This window comes from Argentina silus, assembly GCF_951799395.1.
Source record: "Argentina silus genome assembly, chromosome: 10".
NCBI classification, from domain to species: Eukaryota; Metazoa; Chordata; class Actinopteri; order Argentiniformes; family Argentinidae; genus Argentina; species Argentina silus.
This window is the reverse complement of record NC_139664.1, coordinates 13,742,296-13,762,276: the sequence shown is the minus strand read 5'-3', so window position 1 is coordinate 13,762,276 and position 19,981 is coordinate 13,742,296. Positions and strand designations below refer to the sequence as shown.

The window sequence follows — 19,981 nt, the reverse complement described above, 5'->3', positions numbered from 1 at the left end:
GTCTGAACAATATTCAAATAGAGCTGAATGCTGCAGGACAGCCAATTATGTGGTTGACACTTGATACAAGTGTCCATTGGCATTCAAACAAGATACTGGTATCTGTCATTCACTGTAATGGTACAGTAACCTTTCTTTCAGCTTTTCAAAGCGTTCATATCCGTATTCTCTACAACTCATTTAGCCATTTGAAATGACTAATTAATACTGTGCACAAAAATTATCCATTCAACCCAAACACAATTAAACTCATTTTTAATTTAAAGCTGATCCAGTTAAGATCCAATTAAGTTGTGCTGAATCATCCTCAGGGCTCTGTATGGGGTGATAGGGATATCACCTGTCACATAGGATAGAGACATTCAAGCCTCAACTGGTGGTTTACATTACAACTACAGGGAACACACACTAATACTAATATGGTCACACAGTATGCAATAAACACATACAAAAGATAATTAATGATGTTCTTTTGTTTTTTTCAGGGCACACAGATTGAGTTATCCATAGGTGTGATCCTTGGGATTTCAACCATGGCAGGTATGTGAAAATGTGCAATCATGTTGTTTTTAGCCTATACTCATCTGTCAATACAAGAACTGTCCATCAGAATGTCCCTTTGTCAAAGCCATGTCAATGCAGCACATGGTCCACAATTAAAGCCTGGAAAATGTGCTTTCAGTTTGCCTTCTGGTTTGGCATGTGGCCAACAAGTGAAGAGAGATAGCTGACAGTGTTCATGTGTATGGTAATATTTCTCTTGTCATTTGAATGACACCTGAAATATCACATTCACTTCATGAGATATAATTTGCATTTTAACAGAATGATTCATCCCTCTTGAAATCATACAGTAGAGAGCTAGTCGCCATCATGCCAAATACGAGAGAGATGAGACTGGAGCCTGTTACAGAGAAGCACAAAACTAAATTGTAAGGTAGATAATTCTCAGCCCCTCTCCGATCCATCTTGTGACATTTCGTAAGTGGCAGAACTACCAACTGATATTGAGAGCGATAAACAAGTCAGAGAGCAAAAACTGTTGTTGCATAACCTATAATATGTGCTGAATTCATTTTTCCACACCACTGGCTATGGAAAATACAAACAGATTGGTTTCCTCTCAAGTATGTCTCACTCTCCTGTTTACCCTGAGATCTCTCTCCAGTGTCTCCTTCAGAGGCCTGTCCAGCTATCACACCCTAGCTGTGGCCATTCCAAACCCCCCCCTGCGCCCCCTTCTTTGTCTAGTCAGTGGGTTGCTTCAATTCGTTCCCATCTGTGAGCCCTGATGGAATTTGATGGGTATCTGCTGCAAAACAAAACAATTGAGTAGAAACGTCCAGACTGTCAGTCAATTGAATACTGGGGTATTTCAGAGCAGCATCCCCTATGGGTTCACAGCATAATATGCAGTTTCTCCTAATTTCGTGTTTGTTATTCTGTGATTATTTTCTGAACATGACTGTTAACAGTAGAGTGACAGGACAGATCATTAATGCAAGGCTCGCTCCTTTGCCGTTACGCCACAGTAAAAAATTCATGTAGATATATGCTGTATCTGCATGGAAGATACCAAGAGAGTATCTGGAGGTGCAGTACTTTGACTGCATAATGCCCTGTACAATTGGCGTGGTTGAGATACTGCAGAGCTATGTCGAATACCAGGAGATATTGGATGTGTTGATATGATGTTACTATGATACATTGCTATACTGAAGGCCTGGAATTGAAGCCCTAGGGGAAAAAAAGATGCGTAGATGCGGAGGAGAGTGAAACTTTTGATCGAATTTATCTTTGAACACTGTTATTTTTCATGGCCCCTTTATGACAGTACGAGAGGCATTGAATAATGTCACTGGTCTGTAGCTTGCCAGTAATCAAATGTTCCTGCTCTGGTGTTGTCTGCAATAGCCTGCAATAGCCTACATGATACAACTGTAATATACAGTGTAACCTTCTGAGCCTAGTTGTTGGATTGCCAAAGTACTGTTTTGTAGTTTCTACAGTGACATTTTAAATTGTATTATGTAGCTTATGCAGCTTTTATTGACAAATGAAGTGGATGTAGAAGTGAAATTCAACCTGAAAGCTCAGGGCTTTCTGTTAAAACTCCTGCTGGCCTTGTTCTCTCACTAATTGTTCAGAGTGATGGATGATGAGTTTGACTTTTATTTGGTTCTGATCTTGTTAAATGTCTTGCACACACTTGGATGACTGCCTAAAACCTCCTACAGCCTGGTCTTAACTTTGATTGAAATGCACTAAATAGTTTTGAATGCTTGTCGGCTACAGACAGCTGATGTTGGACAGTTATAATTACATTGCATTTGCTCTTTGCCATAATAATCGACTCTCCTCACAATTAGTTTTAGATTTAGCTATTATACTGGTGACAAGCACAAAGGGGGCACTTAAAAGGATTTGGGTGTGGACGATTCTCTGCAGTATATTTGTTGAGAAGAAACAGACCTTTACTGTCCCTATGTGCTCCATCTGAAAGTGCCACTCCCCCAATTACACAGCCTACATGACATTTCGTGTTGCCATGACATTTCGATCAATGACTCCAAATTGATTGTGTTACATCGAAGTCAGTCACAGAAAAACCCATCTCTCTGGGTCATATTCACTCTCTCAATGTCTGGAAAAGCTGTCAGCCTCAAACATGCCCAAACTTTCATTAAATCCCCTTACACACAAAACTCACAGAACTCACATTCTCACTGAACTCACATTCAACTCCAATCTCTGTTACCCGAAGATTCCCTGTGTAAGTAGTTCAGATGCATTTGTCCTATGAGTCAGAACACATACCACTCCAGCACACATTTCCCTCCTTACTAATTAGTCTGTGGGCGACCTCTAATATAATCTCCATGTCCTTCACTTAAGCAGAAGCATGACCTTCCTCCTTCTCTCTCCTTGCAGCTGCTGCCCTGGGGAACCTGGTGTCGGATCTGGCCGGACTCGGGTAAGGACAAACCCAACCCCAACCAGCCTGTTATGGCTACTGTGGGGTTCAGTTGTGTGTTGCGAGCAAACAGCGAACTCTGAAGAGTGAGGAGAGTTTAATTCCTATTTCACTGGTGCTTTCACATCACATCAGCGGAAAGAAGATGGAGCCTTTAGAACCTCAGTAAACAGTAAATACTCTCAAAAGACGCTCAATTATCTGGATCCATTAGCCTCTTAAGCGGGGTCAAAAGGACCCTGGGTAGCGCTCTTTAGTGTGAAGTGCACCTGTGAATGCTACACCGCTCTAGAAGCAGTTGCTGCAGGCTGCGGAGTGCTTGAGCTTATGTTGTCTCATATTCACTATTTATTCCATGTGATATTCTACTGTCTTGTCAGAAGTACATTGAGACAGGACTTTTGTATTCTTTGCATAGTCCTTCCATATGCTGTCAAACAGTCAGAACAGAGTTCTGGATGTCTTTTATGGATGTTTGCTTTTCCAGATGTGGAATAAGCTGCTGCTGTCACTGAAGTATATCATTCAGCTCATGAGTCATTTTAGCAGTCTGCTGCTGTGACTACCGAGCTTATCCAAGGTTTTCTTGCTTGCACACAATGAACACAGCATCTCATCATATTACAATGTTTCATGCCCTCAAGTGTCTGTTATTTCAGTCAATTTCATCATTTTGCTGGCAGAGCAAGGTTTATTTAGCACGACCAGTACATTTTCAGTGACTCGGATTTTGCCACTCAGGGTAGCAACCTCTACTTTATTAGTTTGCACCTACTCAGCTATGCCCCCTACTGTCTGTGAGGGCTACACGCGTAACGGTTCAGTCATCTCTAGATCAGCCTCTCCCTACATAATAGATCATTATGTCCTCAATGATCTATGTATTTATACAACTGATTTATGCAATCAGATTATGTCATTCATTGGCTGAATTTATAATGGCAGCTCTTTAAAGGGGCAATCTGGGATTCAAAGCTCTCAAATTCATGCTCATGAGGCATTTATAAATGATATTCTTCAAGAGTCAATGGCTGTATATCATGAATTGTATGAAATGTATATCATGAAAATCCAAACCACATTGTACTAAGCAATCAGACACATGCCAGCACCTGCTGTTGCTGCTGCTGCTGCTGCTGCTGCTCTGGAGGCTATTTGCACAGCTCTGAGATGCTTGTTAGTTTTGCCCGGTATCTGTGGTAAACTGTGAAATAAAGGTTTTGCTGGTATGCAGGTATTCACCTGAGTGTAGCTGTGGGGATAATTGGGTTTTGAGGCTGTGGGGCTGTCAGTGATCCCTCACAGGATTACTGGCTGCTCCTATTGACTGACTAGACTGAGGTGGGCATTGGGGGGGGGTTGATGCCCATGTTCCTGAGCCTCCTGGGCCGCTCATCTGTCTGGCACCCACAGCGCTTAGTAATGGAAGTGGCTTCCATCCATCACCTCAGCCAACTGTGCAGACTCAGAGTGATCAGGGCTAAGCACTGCCGCTGACAGGCTACAACACATAGAAGCCGTGGTAGCTGAACACTCCTCTAGTCTGGTGGTTTATTTGTTGATTTGTATGTTTATTTATTTATTTCGAAAAATTGAAGGGAAAAAAAAAAAATATATGTGCCTGGGTTGATTGATGATGGTGATGTTGAATAGAATCCATTCCCATTGAGAGTCACTCAGTCATTAAATTCAATTGAAGCAAATAAAAGCACATTGTGAGTGTTTGCTTTTCATTTGAAATATGGGGTTATTATCAAACCACACTGGCACCTTAAACTACATAGTAGCTGCATAGTAACAGTTATTTCTGCAGATAATATTATATAGCCTATATTCTTCACTTTTTCCACATTTTGTTATGTTACAGCCTTATTCTAAAATGGATTTAAAAAATTGTTTTCCTCATCAATCTACACACAATACCCCATAATGACAAAGCGAAAACAGGTTTTTAGAAATTGTTGCTAATTTATTGAAAATAAAAAAACTGAAATATCACCTTTACATAAGTATTCAGACCCTTTGTTATGACACTCGAAATTTAGCTCAGGTGTATTCTGTTTCCATTGATCATATGTGAGATGTTTCTACGGCTTGATAAGAGTCCACCTGTGGTAAATTCAATTGATCGGACATGATTTGGAACAGCACACACCTGTCTATATAAGGTCCCACCGTTGACAATGCATGTCAGAGCAAAAACCAGGCCATGAGGTCGAAGGAATTGTCCGTAGACCTCCGAGACAGCATTGTGTCGAGGCACAGATCTGGGGAAGGGTACAAAAAAAATTCTGCAGTATTGAAGGTCCCCAAAAACACACTGTTCATCACCTGGCCAATACCATCCCTACAGTGAAACATAGGGATTGGGAGACTAGTCAGGATCGAGGGAAAGATGAACGGAGCAAAGTACAGAGAGATTCTTGATGAAAACCTGCTCCAGAGCGCACAGGACCTCAGACTGTGGCGAAGGTTTACTTTCCAACAGGACAACGACCCTAAGCACACAGCCAAGACAATGCAGGACTGGCTTCGGGACAAGTCTCTGAATGTCCTTGAGTGGCTCAGCCAGAGCCTGGACTTGAACCCCATCAAACATCTCTGGAGAGACCTGAAAATAGCTGTGCACCGACGCTCCCCATCCAACCTGACAGAGCTTGAGAGGATCTGCAGAGAAGAATAACATAACATAATGCGGAAAAAATGAAAGGGTCTGAATACTTGCACTGCATATAGCCTAAACGAAAATAATAACAGCAAAAACATTTAACTGAACAGATGCTGCTGCTGTTCATCTCTTACTGACTAGAGCAAAGGAAGAGAGCAAGGTGCGGTGCGAGTTATGACAGCCAAGCAAGAATGTAATGTATTTTTAACACAGCTCTGTCGTGGCAAAATCCCAGCCCAGCCAGATTCACACTCTACTGTATATGTCTCTGCAGGATTCTTCACTCTGCATATTAGTGATGGCGTCTTCCTCTCTCAGCCTTGCAGGGTATGTGGAGGCGCTGGCGTGTAGGATGGGGATGCAGATTCCGGACCTGAATCCCAAACAGGCGGACATGTGGCAGACCAGGGTCAGCTGCCACTCTGTAAGTATCTCTGAGGTGTTAGGTCACACCACACCTGTGTCAGGCAGTCCTCTCAACTGCTGTTTCCTTACCTGTCTCCAATGAGTCGTAACTGAGTCTGAAATCTCCTGCAAAATATGCCTTTGATTATGAGATTTGACTGAAGACAGGATTAAGTAAATCCAGGAGACAGGGTGACAAGAAATATAGACTTTCCCTCACTCCTCTTCATCTTTGATTGGCCAAGAGATTAGCATGTTATTAATCACAAATATTTCTGTGCCATTTACTGAGGTGTCAGGTCTTTATGCAATAATAATCCATCACAATGACATCAGTCACATTAAATTATGCTTCTGATCACATACAGTGCCCTCCATAAGTATTGGAAAGAAGAGGAAGCATTTTGTCCTTTTTTAGCTCTATACTCCAACAGTTTGAAGTAGAGATTCTCAGCTTTAATTCAGTATTTTATTCAGATTGGTTTCACGATTTAGAAATCACAACCCTTATACATAGTCCCTCTATTTCAGGGTACCAAAAGTATTGGAAAATTGGCTTGACTTTGGAGTCTGCTATTGGTGTCTGTCAACATGAGGACCAAAGAGACGTCAGTGAGTGGTGGAAGCCATTATGACACTGAAATATCAGAAAGATCTATCAGATACAGAGCCAAAACCTTAGACTTACCAAAATCAACAGTTTGTAACAAAGCACTGGTGAGCTCAGAAATCGAGCTGGTAGGCCAAGGAATACCTCTATAGTGGATGACCGAAGAATGCTCACCATAATTAAGGAAAAAAAAATGAAACAACTGTTCCACAGATTAGGAAGGTGGTAGGCGTGAATGTGTCAGAGACTACCATCTGCAGAATACGTCACCAGGCGAACTACAGAGGCTTCACTGCAAGGTGCAAAGCCTAGTTATCCTCAAAAAGCATGGTCAGGTTACAGTTTGCTAAAAAGTACCTGAAAAGCCTGCAGAGGTCTGAAAAACGGTCTTGTGGACTGATAGTAAAAACATTATCATGTACCAGAGTGATTGCAAGAGGAAGGTTTGGAGAAAAAGGTATCTGCCAAGATTTTCTACCTCATCTTTGAAGCATGGTGGAGGGGGTGCTAAGGTTTAGGCATGTACTATATAGCTGCCAAAAGAACTGGCTAACTTGTCTTAATTGATGACAGCAGTAGCAAAATGTATTCTGAGATGTACAAAAACATCTTGTCTGCTTGAGTACAAGCAAATGCCTCCAAATTCATTGGATGGCACTTCATCATACAGTAAGACAATGACCCCAAAGATAGCAACTAGGTGTTTTTCAGCGCCAAAAAGCAGAAAGTTCTTGACTTGCCAAGTCAATCTTCTGATTTTAATGAGTCCAATTGAACATGCATTTAATTTTTTGATGATAAGATTTTAGGCAAAAAGACCTAAAAACAAACAACAACTGAAGATGGCTGCAGTACAGGCCTGGCAGAGCATCACCAGCGAATATACCCAGCATGTGGTGGAGTCAGTGGATCGCCAACTTCAGGCAGTTATTTCATGCAAAGGATTGTTTATTTTGTTGTTTTTTTAAAATTTGTTTTTAGGGCATTTCTGCTTCATTGGGATAGAGACATTAGAGATTGACAGGAAGGATGGGAGAGAGAGAGGAGGGATGACATGCAAGATAGGTCAGGGGTCGGAATCGAACCAGGAACCTTGCGATTACGTGGTAAGCGCATTGGTGTGCTACGCCACTAAGCGCCCCCATGCAAAGGATTGTTGACTAAATACTAAACATGAGTACCTTATTTGGACATTATTTGATTTTACATAATACATTTGGAGCCCTAAAATAGGGGGACTATGTTTACAAATGTTGTACTTTCTAAATGGTGAACCCAGTCTGAAAAAAAAGATTGAATTAAAGCTGAGAATCTCTACTTTAACCTCAGTAATTGTTTGATTTCAAATCCAAACTGTTGGAGTACAGTATATAGCTAAAAGAAGACAATGCTTCATCTTTCCAATAGTTATGGAGGGCACTGTATTAAAGGTGCAGTACGTAACAAGCTTTCTAATGGTTCTAAATAATTTATGTTGACAATGTTTAATTGGTAGAGATTAGGGAATGAGATCCTTTGAAATAAATATTTCATTTAGGCCTACCAATGCTATTTTGGTCCCAAAAAACACTTTCTAAAATGGAGGGTCAGGTGTGAGATTTAGATTGTTTACAATCGGCCTGGGGTGTTCTGTCTCTGGTGGCTGCCTCTTCAAATTGTGCATGCATGCAGAAACACAACAGCTAATGTTTAAAGTCCATTTCGCGGACTATATTATTGTTCGGGAGGATGTTTTTGTTTGGAACTTCAAACTGAATTTCATCTCTGCGGCCAGAGGTGGCAGATTCCCAACAGACTTACACCTTGCACCTTTAATTCCAAAAATAAATTGAGTGATTTTAAATAGCATAAAGCCTCAGAGCCCAACTTATCCTTCTGGTCCTATCTGTGCACTCAATTGTGAAAAACCTAATTAATGTCAAACTTTAAGTGCCTCACACATTCTGTGGTTTCTGATAAGGTCACATAATTTTTTTCTATGTGAAAGATTCTGTTTCTATCTGCATGTCAAACCACATGTAACATTTGGGTTATAGTCTATATGCATCATATGAACTGAGATTGTCTGTTGTCTATGTTCTTGGTTGCAGGGTAAAGCTCTCGGAGTAGGTATCGGCTGTATACTGGGCATGTTCCCTCTTCTCTTCTTCACGGATGACAAAAAAGAGAAAAAGGAGGGAAAAGATGGACCAACCTCCACTGACAGCAACAGCAATTGAGACAACCTAAAGGTAGACTCTGGGATATGACGTCAATGGGAAAAGAGCGGGGGACACTACAGACATAATTTCAAAACGGAGACGATCAAGAAACGAGAGGAGACGGTCCACTCTGGCATGCATATTGTGACGGTGCGCATGTGCCGAAGTCTAATGAGTGCCTACAGTTGTTCACATCTTTACTTTCTCCAAATATCTTTGGTAAAAGTTGCTGTAGACTTCCTGGCATGACGTCATGTCCCAGAGCCTACCTTTAACACAAGGACCTGGCTTCTCTTGAAGTTGAAAGGAATTATCATTGGACTACTCCACAACGCAACTATTACATAATAACCTCAATCTGTTTTGCCAGACTTGGGTGAATTAGATTACTAACACTACAGTGTATGAGCATGAATACCTTTGATGTCAAAGTCTTAAATCTTAATAGTACCTGCAACGTTCAAACAACATCCAAACAAAAGCAGTATAAGACAACAAGGAAAAATGCAAGCCAATCCCCCTCCAACCATGCTAACTTTTTTTTCACTTTTTTTGGAGGGGGGGTTGATATACATAGACTTGATGTACATAGTCAGGCTCATGGTGGACTGCAGTCCTGCAGCATTGAAGGTACTAAACATGCTGTCAGCTATTCTCTTTTGGCCAAATGAAAAATCCTCTCGAAAACTAGGAGAGAGTGAGACCAGCTGGTGTAGATAGATAGAAAACACACAGTAAATGTTCATCCGTTAGTATGCTGGGGTTGCACCTGTCATATTGGATTTGATTCCTCATTTCCTGTTGCTCTGCATCACATAGCTAAAACATGATACGGCTCTTAACGGCAGCTTTTAATGGTGGCACCATACCACCCTAACTTCATACTGTGGCACAAGCAGAATAAGAATATACATCTCTTTTTGTTTAATTTTGCGATTCTTTGAGCTGTGGAACTTGGGTTACGGTTAGGGTTGAATTGTAGTTCATAACCTCATCTCCCCTTTGGAGGTTGGAGTAGAATGCTTGGGGTGTCCACTGATAGTCTTATTCAGCTTGGGTCCCAGGCTTTTTCCACCAGGAGGCGTTGTGGAGCCAGCTCTTCCAATAACATTGACTGTTATAAAGAAGAAGTCTAACACTACATACTACAAACCCAACTCAGCATGACTGTCTATGTTCCTGGTCATATGTGCCTTAACCACAGGGCTGGCCATTGGTTGTCGGAACTCACGTCTTAACATGCACATGCTTATGCAGTCCTGTCCTATGGCCCCTACTGTATGTGTAGAGGCATCCAAGTTATAGCTAGTTTTTCTGTTTAATCACAATTTCAGTTTTTATATACACTAGTTTGAATAATATTGATATATTCATTCTGGGATGCCCTTACAGAGAAATGCCATGCACACCATTATACAGTAGGACGTCTCATCTCTCTTTCTCTCCGGTACTGGGTTGTATTCTCAGACTGTACCCTGGGGGACAGGTTGTTTTAGAGCCTCTGTGAGATGGGATGGCTCATCATTTCATAATACTCCTCTGACAAAGCTTCATTTGTGTGTTATTGAACCCCTCAATTGAAGTGAAATGATTTGAAAATCACCATGCGGCACTTTAAGGTCTTTACTGTTGGAAGATGCTTTTGAATCTTTTATTCATTTTATTTAAATGGGAAATCACAAGCACAAACACTTGTATTTATTTTCAGATGAGCTCTCTCCTGAGACTAATTCTTGAAATGAGATTAAAACAAAAGAAAATACTTTGATAACCATAACAGTGTCTGTAAGACGCAGAGGGTCACTATGATGCATAACTTTATCTGTATGCCCTAAGAAAAAAAAACTTGTACAAAAGTATTTTACGTTGGCATGATTTGGAATTATTTATTTATGAAGTGATCTTGATTATAGATCCTGTACAGCAATAGAAGGAACGTTGAGTAGGAAAAAAGTCTTCAGTTGTTCTCTTTACGTACATAGGACCCTTTGACCTGAAATGCTCAATATACACTTTGCATGTACTGTATATGAAGTATATGTACATGTTGCACTCTAAAAAGAAATGCATCCTGTACTTTGGGAATGTATAAGAATAGGACGATGTCTACCACCAGGATTTCAACACTCCAATGGAAATGTTCTTTTTTGTTTTTAAGGAGTAGCTGCATGCTCACTATGAAATTAATCAACGATTCAATTGTGAGGCTGAGCAAAATGTTTGACTTTCATATACCTAGAAAAACTGTGGTAGAACACTATAGAAATCACTGCCTATAGTGCACATTGGATGATATTGTCATTATTTGGCAGCAATAAACATCTCAAAGAGTGTGTGATAACTGGTGTACTGTAAACACTAGAATATCTAAACCTTTTGCTCAGCCATGTGATGTCACAATCCAGCTTTGGGTGGTTTTTACTCAACTTGAGTTTATCAGTTAGCTTTTTTCTTTTTTGGGGGGGGATGTGCTGGCTTTATGGACCTAGATTTACATTGTAACATTCCCATATGGTCACTCATATTTGATACAGTGAAGAAACAGCTTGTTTTGAGATAATGAATTCTGCATGAAAGGATAAAAACAGGGATGTTTTAGGTGGAAATTGCATTCCAACCATTCTAACCCAGAACATGCAGTAGATCGTGCTCAGCAACTACCTTTAACTGCAGGGTGCTGCTTGATACACAGCCCATTTCTCTATGACCATCTCATTAGAACATGATATCCATTTTATATTGTGAGATTATCAATGTACTCTGTATATTTATGAATTGTATGTAAGAAAAAATACAGACCGACACATGACATCTATTGTAACTTTAATCCAGAGTTTCAACGTGAAATGGCAATGAATAACGTCCAATACAATACCTGTGTTACTGTGTTTTCATTTTTGTCTAAACTTTTCTTCCAACATGATTTTGACCCAGTTGCAAAATATATACAGTCCATTGTAACTGAGTCATAGGTTCTTCGGGGCTTGTGTCGGATAGGCTGTCTGCTCCAACACTCCCTGTAGCAGCGCAGTCAGGAGTAAACAGGCAGTGGTCTCTCCTGTCTGGTTCTGGTGACCGGTGGCCCTGTCAAAGTGATAAATGAGCAGAGTGGTGTATTCACTGTGATGTGACCACACCGCTCTCATCTGAAATGAGCTTCTGACGTCCATGGTGCTCAATCTCCCCCCTCTGCATCCCCTCTGCATCATTGGCTGTAACTGAACAGCTCTGGGTCTATATCTTACTTTCTTCTGCCTCCCTCCTCCAAACTTGGTGTGCACAGGGCTCCTCTGATTAATAAGTGTGCAAAACAATCTGTTCTAACTCACATTTGCCCTTTTCACTTTGTTATAAGAATGAATTCATTAACATTTCGTGGAGGTGATCTGATGGATTGGGCCTAATAGTTTTGAGCACCACCTCCTGTTGAAACAGAAGTGCCTGTGCTTTGCATGGTAATGAAGTTAGTGAAGCCTAAAGGGCACATCCTCTATTCTATTATTCAGACAGAGACGAGAGTTTAGAGTCTCAGACTTACACCTGCCTCAGTAGGCCTAAAGTCATACAAGCCTACTCTAGGTCACCATGGCTGGGTGGTCTAAGGCACTATGTTCAGGTGTCAATATATATGGAACATAGTTGAAACCCCACTTCTGACAATACTTGTTAGCATCATTGATAAAGGGAAATCAACAAAAACCTGAGAACTCCCAATCATATAAAGTAGTTGTGGCTCAATTGATCCTTTAATCATAGCCCTCCAATCATGACAGGATATCCCCCTAATCTCCCTCTTCAATCAAGTGTCCCTTCAGACGATCATGGACCAAATGACAGTTTAATATAGATAAAGACACTGGACTACAAGCTCCTATTCTTCTTACAGCTACAGTATCAGCCAGTTATGGGCCTCAGAGTGATCATTACGTAAGAAATATGAGAGAATATTACACAAGAATAAGAGAAATATTGTTGAAAAAGGTGCTTCTATACACTCATGGATATTTCAATGGGTTTGAAGGGGTAGCTTATTATCCTTTTAAATGTACAGTACATCCTTGGTTATACCTGATTGATGAGTTATAAAAAGTGGTGACTTCAAACCAAACTTCAACACTTTAATGCCTCCTATGTTTCGCATTATAAAATTAAGCATACAAAAATCAGCATTTACCTTGTGATTGTGTGCACTCTCTCTTTAGTTTATGTAAGCATCATTAGTAGGTCAGCCAAATTCTTGGAACTCATTCTGGGGAATCAAAGCATTGCAATTCCCTGAAACAAAGCCAAACATTTTCAACAGATGTCATTGGTGCTGCTGTGACCTCATCTGAGACTAACGGTTCTTCTTTTCAGTTAATACAAAATAAATGGACATATTATACAATCACACCTTAAAAAATACAACTAATTTCTCTATCCTCTCACATAGTCTACATCATCCAAGAAGTTACGTCAAAAGGAGAAAACACTGATTGCAGTAATGTGTTACACTACAGTCTACAGCCATAATAGCACCTCTCCCCCTACAGACCACTAATGATATCACTTCAACAGAGAATGGCAAATGAACCAGTTATATCACAGTAGGTGTAGAGTAAAGTATATAGAAGTATATACAACAAACTCTATTTTTCAAAAGGTCTACAACTTGTAGCTTACAATAGTTTGATCTGCTCATCCTTTTTCTATAACTCATAATGTCAACAAAATACTTGGAGATAAATTAACATTAGGTTATGTGACCCATACATCATTCAAGTTAAACAGTTCAAACAGCTCTTACAGTAATAAGGGCATAACAAGGGCATCAAAACTTCAGGATGCCTGATTATTTCCCTGCATTCACAGCACAATGAACACACAAGTGTACAGTATAGCTCATACAGTACCACAACTAACATCTTGGTTATGAGCTAGCTTTAGCTTGATCAATCCTGTCTGGTCAGAATAAATGGGCCAGCCATGTCTAATTCTATGACCAGGGAGCTCTGCTTTTCCTTTCCTTAGCTCTTATGTGTGCAGAGGCCTCTTGTTGGTGATCCTGTGGGGCTGGCAGCAGTAATGGATGTTTCTAGAGCGCAGGGCGTCCCAGCCAGCGGGCACAGGCCCTACTGAGCACACTCTTTGTTGTGGACACACAGAGATGTCTTTGTCTACCCAGGCCCCGGCTCTGTGGGTCCACACACAGAGCAGACTTCAGTTTCCCTTCACGTTGTTGTTGGAGTGCTGGGACTGGTACGGTGGAGGCTTGGTGCCTCTCCATTTGTGGTGCAGAACAATCGCAGTCAGAATGCTGATGATGTGAACATGAAAGTACATCGATCTGTAGGAGAAAAGAGGATTTGATGAAATATAGATGCCATATAAAAATAAGACAAGTAAAAGAGAACTGTGGAACACGATACAGGCATATCATCACAGTATCTAAATGCAAAGAAACTAAAAATATCAGAGGATGTATGATCATACTTGTAGTACTGCATGGTTGGCTCTACTGCCAACAGCAGGAATGGCATCACAGTGTAGCAGATAGCAAGCTGAGTGGCTGCCCAGGTCATTACATCATAGCCAAGCTTTACTGCACTGGAGGACAAGAAATGCTGACGGAGGTTTTTACGGACCTGTTGGACAGACACAGGAGAGAGTGACGTTTTGCCCTGGTTGACACTGTGACGACTTTGTGAGGTGAATGACTTTCAAAGAGAGAGGAACAGGGGGACTCACGGCTCGGGCTGCCAATGTAATAGGGATGGCGGTGATGAAGGTGAAGTAGTACCCTGGGTAAACCCCATGCCACAGCGCCGACAGGACAAATGTCAGAGCAGTGGGGTAACGAGGCGCCCGGTCATAGCAAATGCTGAGAAGTGAGAATAGAGTTACATGGAGGACAACAGTACTTGACGGACCTGAAATGGATTTGGACTCATTGTGTATGTACCTGTGTATCTATGTTCTGTTCTGAAGGAAACAGCACTTACGTCTTGAGCCAAACACCAGTCTGAATATTCCAGTTGTCAATGAAGTTCTTGAAACTAGTCGCTGTCTGCAAAAAATATCATATAGAAAGGTTTATACAGTTAATGGCATACATTTCCCATGTCACACATGAGGTTGTTTAAAGTAACTATATAATGTAATGCAAAAGGAGTTTTAATTTCCACACAGAAAGCCAAATGGTAAACTTACCTCAATTCCCCATATATTCAGGTTGGAGATGAGATCCCAGGACACCTGTCCGTTTTCATCCACACCTTTGAGACCATAACCTGCAGCATTGTTAATGGCATCGGCTGAGGAGACAAAAGCTCAGGTAAATGGACTTCCAACTGCATCAGTGTGTTACAAAGTGTTTTCATGCAGAAATGTATCAAGAAATCATCTAAACTCATAGTGACTACAAAAGAATCACCTAAGGTCCATGCAAAGTAGAACTTGGGTCTTGCTGCTTGTATTGATAAGAAGGCATACGTCAATCTAGTTAGAAAAGATGCTTCACTGATGAAGTGGCTATCAACATTATAGGTGACAGGGAAAGCTTTGGTGACGGTCAGGAACAGGAGCATGCAGAGAGAACAGATCAGCAATTTATGCGTGACAGCCCCCTAGAAAATCAGAAAGAGTTGGATCATTCATGGCCAACTGCAACACTAGAATGCACATGAAATGACAGCATGTTAGCATTCCTACTTATTATTGATCAAATCGATAATAACTGGTTCTGCATGTGACGTACCATGGGTGAGGGCTCTGGAGCTTTATCAAAGCCATTCTGCCCATTGCTGGTCCCTGACAGCCTCCTGAGCCTCTTCTGGATGTGTTTCCCCTCTATGAAGTCAGTGTAGTCCATATAAGTGCTGCATGGCCCAACCAGTATGCTAAGGAAGTTTAGGTTGTAGCTGAGGTACTCCATCAGTGAGGGCTTTGAGCTGCGGATGGAAAGACTGACATTTTAAAAAATCTCTTAATGCACCACTAGGAGACAAGGATCATCTCTGTTTACATCCCAAACATGCTCCATTGTCCAAGGGATACATACAGGCATATCAATGTCATTCACAAAGGCATTTTCCTACATTGTAATGGTGTAATTCAGCCAGAGGTGTGCAGGTCAATACAATTCTACATCATGTTTTCCTACAATCAAGACTAAGCAAACATATTGCAAGGCAGCATGCATGGAGATCAAAGTAAAAAACATACTGTATCATACTGTAACAAATACATACTGTACAGCAAGGCGTTTCTGATCTGCTGTCAGGTCCTCAGCCTTTTTAGACAAACCTGGAAACAATGGAGATGTAGAAGAGATAGGATTGTAATGTTTTCCCATCCAACCATCAAAGAAGTGGAAAAACCCCCCAAAACAATTCACATTTGTGAGTGGGGTGAAAAGGGTCAATTCAATTTCCCAGATATGCCTTACCATCATGTAACTGGAAAGCTAGCGTAGTGATCTTCTGTGTAACTATCATCAGTGGCCTGAGGGGAGAAATTTAAGGTTTTGATGATTACATTAGACCCTAACCCAGGGATTCGCATACAAGGAGCGAAATAAAAGTGATCAGCATTTGAAGTAACAATGCATGCCACAACTGAACTTTGATTAAATGAGTATTACACCTATCTCTTTGTTGGCACATTTGACTGAAATAAATAAATATTTGGTTCACAGGGGGGACAAGAAGTTCATGCACTGTAGAACCAGTTGTACAGTATAGTAGTCATCTTAGTCTTGTTTCCAGTTTGCTCCACTTTCACTCACATCAGATAGAACACCCTCTGTTAGACACAAGACACAAACACTGAAGTCTCTGTGAGTGCATGCCATTGTGTGGTCATGTGACATAAACCGTTGTCGACACTGGCTGGCATTGCCAGGTCAAGAGTAGTGGCATCGGAGACTTGAGACACACTATGAAAGAATGTACTGAATTGAGTACATTTGAGTACTGTTGCTGACCATGTGCATGGCCACAATTTACCCATCTTCTAATGGCTACTTCCAGCATGATAATGCATCATGTCACAAAGCAAAAGTAGTCTCAAACTGGTTTCATGAACACAAGACAATAAGTTCAGTGTTCTTCAGTGGCCTTCCCAGTCACCGGATCTGAATCCAATTGGGATGTGGTAGAATGGGAAATTCACAGCTTGAAAGTGCACCTGAAAAATCTGCAGGAATTGCGTGATGCAATCATGTCATCCATGGAATTTCAAAGGAATGTTTCCAACATCTTGTGGAATCAATGCCACCGAGAATTGAGGCTGTTTTGAGAGCAAAGGGAGGCCCTACCCAGTATTAGTAAAGTGTTCCTAATAAAGTGTTCGGTGAGTGTAGATGTGGTGGTGGATTCTGTATCATAACTAAAGCTAGGTTCCCAGTCACCTCAAAATATGCATGTGTTTGGGGGTTTAGGTGTGATACACAGAGCCTGTAAGGACAGCAAGCCACAGGGCACACTGGCAACATAGGGAAAAGCGACAGACATGAATGGAACATCTCACTGAGGGTTGGCCATTCATCAGCATAATATCATTCAGCTGATTTCATCCTCTGCCTTCACTGACTGCGTCTTCAGAGAAAGGACATTTTGTTAGAGGCAGTTAGCAAAAAATGGCAGCACCAGGCACTATAAACTGGCAAACTGTTTTATCAGTTGTATAATTTGTTGAGGGCAGTGCATCCAACTCTGCGCAGGAACCAGGGAAACCTGCAGATAAGAGAAACTACCTCGGTGGAGTGGCAGAAACAACAGCACTAAAAGACAGAGAGAGGAGAGGTGTGTGTGTGTGTGTAAGTGTGTGATTGTGTGTGTGAGAGAGACAAAAAAAAAGAGAGAGAGAGAGGGGGGAGGGTAAAAGCATTGATTGTAGATGGCTGTTTATCAAGTAAGTGCCTTGCAACTTTCAAACTTGCAAATTTCAACAATTCAAGAGGTAGATAGTTAATATATATGAAGATAATATGGAGGAGGACTAGCTATATCCAGCAAGATTCTTATCTGTCCCTTGGCCACTAACCACATGAGTATGAAAACTCCTTATTACACCGCAATGCTGAATTAAATCACTAGCGGCAATGCTGACTGACAGCAGTAATCTTTTAAAACTGGTTCAACATACTCACCCAGAGAAGTCTGTTGACAGTATTCCATAGTTAAATATAAAGACTCTGCTAACTTGGCACACTGTGAGGTAGCCCATGGCCATGATCATAGAATACCTGTGGGGGAAAACTTCCATTAGTTCAAAAATCTATATTGGAGTATTGTAGAGTTGTGAGTTCAATAAAGAATCCCTCTCATCTATACAACTAGGCCTATGCTGTGGTGAGATCTTTTTTCTTACTGGAGAGAGTCAAGGTGATGACTCAGAGAGAACAATGCTATCTTTAACTACAAGAATCCCTAACATACAAATCTGAGCTGTGTTCTTTATCTAGACTACATTCATAACATTCCACAAACACAGCCCTAAACATTTGGCACAGGTCTTGCTGACAAGTCCTGTTGCCATTTCCAAACGTATTCAACATGGTGACTTACAGTTGGGCTGTAGAGCATATTGTGATATTGAGAGCATGTAGTAATATAGTTCTCTTACAGAAGAAAGTTTACAAAAGAAAAATGCTGGCAAGTCATGCTGCCATTTCCTAATGTGTTCAAAATGGTGACTGTTACACAAATACAGCAAAGCAAATTGTTTATGGAGTTGTGTCATTAGCATGTCAATTTAGAGTGGCTACAGACTACATTTTGGTTAGATGTCCAGGAAGGAAGAAAACATTGTTTCACCTGTGAATGTTGTGAATGTCAGCTTTGACCATGATGCAGTAGCACACAAACACCAAGAGGAAAATATGTGCTGAATACCTGTAGGAATAAACATATCAAAAACATTGCTGTGTTCATACTTTCTATTGCTCACATAAACATATGTTCTTTGTCAAAGTAGCTAACAATAGCTTTCTTTAAAAGCAAATCTACTAACATATAAACCATAAGAGATGCTACCTAATCACTAATCAACTACAGTGGTATTACTTGCATCATTACCATGTAAACACCTTCAATGCTATTGGGAATAATTATAAGCAGATAAGGGTCCTTACCAACCAAAGCAGAATATTACAAAAGAGACCCCAAAGAGAGTGGCCACTGCATGGCGGACGACCGTGCTGGCATGTCGGGGGCTGAGGTAGAGACGGAACCAAAAAGCAGCACCCAGGGCAAACACCTGACAAGCTAGGAAGTTCACCTGCGGAGAGAAGTGGAGGTCGCAGATATAGCCTACTGTATATATGTTGGCAAGTAGAATACTTGTGTGTGTACCAAAAATTACAGTCGTATGGCAACATAATATTTCAATTAGAAAATGTCTGCTGTGCTGAGTTTGGATCATTGTCATTTGGAAGCAAGCAGAATGTTGCATCATTTTTATACAATCATAATCATTGCATATGACATGTTTGACGATAATATGAGTGTCGTGGCTAGATAGATAGATAGATAGATAGGCACTTTATTGATTGATGAGAAATTAAGGCGTTACAGCAGCTCACATCACAAACAACAACAACAAAATAAAGTGACAATAGAATAATAGAATAAAAAATAAAATAGAATGAAACATTATATACAGTAAGAACAGTCCAGTATGATTTAACATCCCCCAGCCTGACTCTGATCACCCCGATCGAGCCAGCCGGAGGAGGAGTTGTACAGTCTTATTGAGGCAGGCAGAAAAGATCTCTATGAGGGTTAAGTTAGAAAACAGTTTTTTATTTGGTAACTGTTGTCCTCAATTTGGAGAAGTGTAGCCAACTTGTCATCCTCCTACCTGATCCAAAGGAAATCCAAAGAATTCGCTGACTGGAAGTAACCATTTAGAGCCAGTAGTTTTAAACGTGAAGTTCGTCAGCTCTCCCATTCTGCATTTTTAAGTTCTGAGGTCACTCCGCAAGATAAAGATAGCCTGAACCAAAGCAAAGTTGATGCTGTTATGGTAAATAAGAAAGACATAAGCCTATGGACGTTTCTAAAATCTCTTCACTGTGTAGCGATTCAAATACATCCCGAAATTACTCCTCGGTGATGTAGTCGTTGACAACAATATGCATA

At 40.9% G+C, this 19,981-nt stretch overlaps 2 protein-coding genes across 5 annotated transcripts in view; one reads left to right on the top strand and one right to left on the bottom strand.

The window, feature by feature from the left end:
* LOC310811404 (transmembrane protein 65-like) overlaps positions 1-15,161 on the top strand; it is a 25,487-nt gene extending 10,326 nt beyond the window's left edge. Inside the window, exons 5-9 of one of the 2 annotated variants that reach the window (XM_083679542.1) lie at positions 486-540; positions 2,932-2,974; positions 5,961-6,066; positions 8,748-8,888; positions 15,069-15,161. In XM_083679542.1, coding sequence (XP_083535668.1) covers positions 486-540; positions 2,932-2,974; positions 5,961-6,066; positions 8,748-8,876 — 333 coding nt within the window. In that variant the 3' untranslated portion in view covers positions 8,877-8,888; positions 15,069-15,161. Of the gene's footprint in view, positions 1-485; positions 541-2,931; positions 2,975-5,960; positions 6,067-8,747; positions 11,191-15,068 lie in introns of those variants that run through there. The other variant, XM_083679541.1, reaches the window with a different exon arrangement.
* mboat1 (membrane bound O-acyltransferase domain containing 1) lies at positions 11,323-19,981 on the bottom strand. 3 transcript variants are annotated; one of them, XR_014554468.1, is made up of 14 exons: positions 19,701-19,981; positions 18,973-19,118; positions 18,656-18,733; positions 17,989-18,084; positions 16,285-16,340; positions 16,088-16,142; positions 15,595-15,787; positions 15,271-15,463; positions 15,048-15,151; positions 14,840-14,904; positions 14,586-14,718; positions 14,331-14,482; positions 13,033-14,184; positions 11,323-11,942 (listed from the first exon to the last, which is right to left on the bottom strand). XR_014554468.1 is itself a non-coding variant. In XM_083679540.1 (13 exons), the coding sequence occupies exons 1-13, from the start codon at positions 19,788-19,790 to the stop codon at positions 14,058-14,060; spliced, it is 1,488 nt and encodes a 495-aa protein (XP_083535666.1). In that variant the 5' UTR covers positions 19,791-19,981; the 3' UTR covers positions 11,323-14,057. The 3 variants fall into 3 exon arrangements, 1 of the variants encoding a protein (XP_083535666.1); XR_014554469.1 differs by having other exon boundaries at positions 18,977-19,118; XM_083679540.1 differs by having other exon boundaries at positions 11,323-14,184.